The 4,789-nt window shown below is 36.8% G+C and overlaps 1 protein-coding gene across 1 annotated transcript in view; it reads right to left on the bottom strand.

The window, feature by feature from the left end:
* Window positions 1-4,327, bottom strand: part of znf292b (zinc finger protein 292b) — a 24,617-nt gene extending 20,290 nt beyond the window's left edge. Inside the window, exons 1-3 of the mRNA XM_015028127.1 lie at window positions 4,139-4,327; window positions 1,913-2,067; window positions 1,608-1,683 (exon numbers count right to left, since the gene is read on the bottom strand). Of these exons, the coding sequence (XP_014883613.1) occupies window positions 1,608-1,683; window positions 1,913-2,067; window positions 4,139-4,309 (402 nt within the window). The 5' untranslated portion in view covers window positions 4,310-4,327. The remainder of the gene's footprint in view (window positions 1-1,607; window positions 1,684-1,912; window positions 2,068-4,138) is intronic.
* Between the last annotated feature and the right edge of the window lie 462 nt (window positions 4,328-4,789).

Genomic DNA, 4,789 nt, shown 5'->3' with positions numbered 1-4,789 from the left:
CAATCGGAATCAATTATTTTGGTTAACATTTTAAATATAAATTTAGTATGTAAAAATAATAATTTGAGACTTAAAAAAAATCTGGAGTGTTTGTAAATATTTTATTGGAGCAATTACTGTGCCTGTAAAAAATAATTGTATGCAAATGGTGAAGGTAGGAACTTTATATTATATCCAATTAAACCAATATTTGTACTGATATCCTTAATATAATTGAGCATATTCTGTGTGGGTTAGTGATATTAGATATAATTATTAATAACAAAAAGCTTAACATATATAAACACAATGTACATTCTGTGCATTCATTTCAAATCATAATCCGTTCTTGCATGCAGTTTTACTAAACTATGATCCTGATAACCAGGATAAGTTTGTACACAATAATTAGGATACCGAAATTTAATAAGATCAAACTCCCAACTTGAACAATGCCAATACCTTTTGTACATAAATATAGGTTCTAGTTCCTGGTTTGGCTGGTAACCTTTTGTTCATGGTCAAACAAACATAAATGAAATGACTGAACAATGTCGGTTTGCAGTTCGGTTCTCCAGAGTCCTGCTGCTAATAACACTCAGGAGGGTTACCATGGCAGTGTGCACGGATGCAGCGGCTTTCTGCTGTCTTAACAACCAGACAAGTTGCACATCCTGACAAGGGCATTTGATGGAAATTTGGTAAGAATTTGATAAGTTAATTTTAATTAATTTAATTAATTATGAAGTCATTTTCTTTATTTATTTAACAATTATTCATTTAATGGTTTCCATTAAATGAAACCATGGTTTTTAATGGAAAACCATTTCCATTAAAAATGGTTTTCCATTTTTAATGGAAATGGAAGACCATTTCCATTAACATAATAACTCATTCCATCCAGAGGAGATATCAAGACTACCAGGGTCTCCATGGATTATGGTCAACCTCAGATGTTGTGAACATTAACAGAAATGAGGACAGTGAGGAGGTGCACTCCTCAGCCTGCTGCTCACAAACTCTACATTCTTCAACAACAGGCTTGAATTAAGTGGAGATGTTTCAATATACAAACAAATGTGTCTGTGACTGTTGTGTGTAAAACAAGCCACAAAGGAATAGGGCTGAGCCATCTAATCTCTACTTCATGGAGCCTATGTAGAAAAGTTCCAACCATCAAGACACAGAGTGAGGCAGAGGGTCATCAGGTCAGAACTCCTGATATCTCTCCAGAATCCAGAGCATCAATAAAGACTGCCATCATTCTGTCTAGCACCTGTTCACCCTACTGCCATTGGGGAAACAGAGCAGGAGCATAAGGCAAAGACAAACTGCGGAAAAATAGTTTGTTTTTTGTTTTCTTTCTTTCCCAGATCATACTTCTGTCTGGTCTTCTGTGTCTTGATTGTTATAAAGGCCCTAAGCAGAACTGTACCATTAATCACACTGCACTGCTTACTGCACAATGACAATAAATCCAATCTAATTATTTAATTCTGGTGTGTTGGAGCAGGGGAAGTCAAAAAATTTCAGGACAGGGGTTCTCGACTAGTCCTGCTTTAGGAAACACTTCTAGTACTTTCAAAACCCAATGACTGAAATGACTATTGCTGTCTTCCCATCTTTACCTGCACAGACGACTTGAAATACTGCCATAAATCATCTGGAAGGGTCTTAAGTGAGAGCAACAGTTCCAAAAAGCTCCTGTCAAAGGAAAGGCATACATTCACAAACATAATACTGATCAATTTTCATCTGATAAGACTTACAAATACTGACTTAATGACAAAGACATAAGCTATAAGAGATAGATAGATAGATAGATAGATAGATAGATAGATAGATAGATAGATAGATAGATAGATAGATAGATAGATAGATAGATAGATAGATAGATAGATATTTTGGATTATAAATGTTTAATTTCACTTACAGTGAAAGTCTCTCAACCACAAGTGGAACACTTTCACATTGCAGAGAGAGGTAAGATGAAGCCTTCGCAAAGCTGAGCAGGGCGACCATGTACACCTGTACGAGTGGCAAAGGCTCTTCCTCCGTCTTCCAACGGCCTACAAACTCCAAGAGCGTCTGAAAGAACAAAAATCTAAATCAGTTTTAAAATTTACATTTTATACATTACCAATAGATCAGAGCTTAAAGTTTGAACTTTAGAGGTACAAATGGATTAGCTCCAGGCTTTCCCCAGAAAACCTGCTAAGCCTGGTTGGTTGGAGCGCCAAGGCAGTCCACTAGCAGTCCAATGGTTTTTTATTTAAAAATGGTTTTGTGACAGGTAATGAGCCACATTTAGAGCTGACCCAAGGCATACATGAACTAAGCAGCTGCTTAAAGAAAATACATTTTATTTTCTGCAATAAAATTTATTTGTAAAAAAATAAATAAATAAATAGTGCATTTATTTTTTTACAAGTAAAATGTATTACTATTATAAGTAGCAATTATGTCACTGTAATGGGTAAAGCCTGACCTCCCCTAGAAGACTTTATTAGAAAGTAAAGTAGAACCAGGTCCACCTCCAGAACCAGAATTCCTTTACTGTCATTGTGCAAGAAAGCACATGGTAATTTAAAAAGTATCAACTCTTAATTAATGATAATAAACAAATATGTTTCAACAAATATAAAAAATATAGTAGAAACATACAAAAACAATCCAGGTGTTAAGAGAAAAAAAATGATGATCAGAGTTTTAGTACAGAGATTATGAAGTTCAATTTAGAAAATCTTCCAGCGGTGGTAGTGACAATGGAAGGCTATGATTTTTATTAATAAAACCACACCTTTCTTGGAAGTATAGTGACAATGCAGAATGCTCAAACTGATAAATTACAAATGTGAGACCGAACTGTCATCAATTACCTTCTTAGTTCTTAGCACTGAGAAACAGGAAAATTGATCCAACAATGGAAAGAAGTTGGAAGATGAAAATATTTGGCATTGAAATAAAAATACGGTGAAAAAGTTAATATAGTCTACAATATATTGTGGACTGTAAAAGGCAAAAACATCAATCAATCAAATTTTATTTGTATAGAACCTTTCAGCAACAAGGCATTTCAAAGTGGTTTACATCAGAAAAACACAAAAATACAAAGTCATAGTCACGCACTGAAAACTTTGCTATAGACAAAGAAACAAAGTACTACTAAAACTGAACATCCAAAATGCACTTAAAAATCCTTTATTAAACTAATATAATGCGAAAGAACATGTGAATGTAAGTGAACATTTAATCCCATTGGTGACTTTAGCTTGATAAGTAAAAGTCTAATTTATTAAACAAGTTGGAATACCATAATGATCATTTATATCGCGATAGTGTGTGTTAGCTTACTTTGGGTAAATTCAATAAGTGGGAATCCGCCCTGACCATCATTACTCTACATCCTTAATATGGTGCAGATGGTTAACGTGAACCGTGCAGGACAAAGTGGAGATGGGAGCCAATGAATGGCTTGTTGCCTTGTGAAGCTACGCAGAAAAAAAAAAACCTCATACGTTTTATTCAGCACGTACACACCAGAACGGACCATGGCTATAACTCGCAAATTCTCTTTTTGTTCTCCGATACGTCTGAAAAAACCAGCAACAATTAAGAGAGGAGTAGTAAAATTTGTGAATCTTACCATAATGAACACGTCACAAAACCAGTCTCCCAAGACAACCATCCACATTCTGTCCACATCCTGCACGCAACCTTTTACAATCAACGGATATAAGCTAACACTGTGCTAGCTTCAGACTCTGCTGGTAAACTGTTACGCTACAGTGCAGCTAGCGAATTTTGTAAGCCCAAATTAAAAGGACCAATATAAATGCAGTGGAGTCTGCACTTAAACATTGTAGCAAGACCTCGTCCCTTCCAACGAGTCAACATTGCACTTCATTTCTCCTTACAGAAACAACTCACTAGCGTATGCTAAAAGACATATCGATGGGTGTGTGGTGTGTTGTTACCAAATCGCAACAGCTTCTAGCTTCTTTTGCTAGTATTAACATAAAGCTAACTATGAAACACACAATCCGGTCTGAAAAGTGACCTTTTACCAGACAATGCAAGACTCAGTGTACATCAGCACTATCCATGTTAGCTCCGTATTTAGATGGCCTGTTTTGCAGATGATTGAAATGTTACTCACCCTACAAAACTCCTGACAATAGTCAGAAGAGGACTGAACTGGTGAGTTTGCGCTTTCTCGAATCACAACTTCATGTAGCCCTTCCAACAAATTTCTGACTTCCCCAATTGTTTTGCTGATACTGTCCACAAGACCACGGTCTTGCTCGGCCTCCTCGTCCGCCATCTTCATACACTACTTCAGCGCGTACGACTCATACGTCATAACGGAATTGACGTAATTACGTCACAGCTGGACGAGATATGTTTATGCATAAAAGAAAAACATCTCAAAAGTTAAAATCTTCTCTACTAATTCACAGCAGCCGTTGAGATTATGATATATCATTATGTCATCCTTCTAAATAATTTCAAAATTCTAATTATAAATGTATTAACGAAGGTCAGGGCCACGATTTGAGCTTGCTAAAGAGTTCAATTCAAGTTCAAGTTAAGAGTTCAATTTTGTGGATAATTCCTCAGTCCAAGGGTAGAGTGCCTTCTCCGGGTCGGAAGCAGAGGCGGGTGGGTGTCCTGTCCCAAGTGGAAGAGTTTAAGTATCTGGGGATCTTGTTCACGAATGAGGGAAGAAGGGAGCGGGAGATCGACAGGCGGATTGGGGCAGCGTCTGCCGTGAAGCGGGCGCTGTACCGGTCCGTCGTGGTGAAGAGAG

This window comes from Poecilia latipinna, unplaced genomic scaffold (assembly GCF_001443285.1).
Source record: "Poecilia latipinna isolate Pla-1442-1.1 unplaced genomic scaffold, P_latipinna-1.0 Scaffold114, whole genome shotgun sequence".
Lineage (NCBI taxonomy): Eukaryota > Metazoa > Chordata > Actinopteri > Cyprinodontiformes > Poeciliidae > Poecilia > Poecilia latipinna.
Note: the sequence above shows the minus strand (reverse complement) of the source record. Positions and strands in the feature narration are given on the sequence as shown.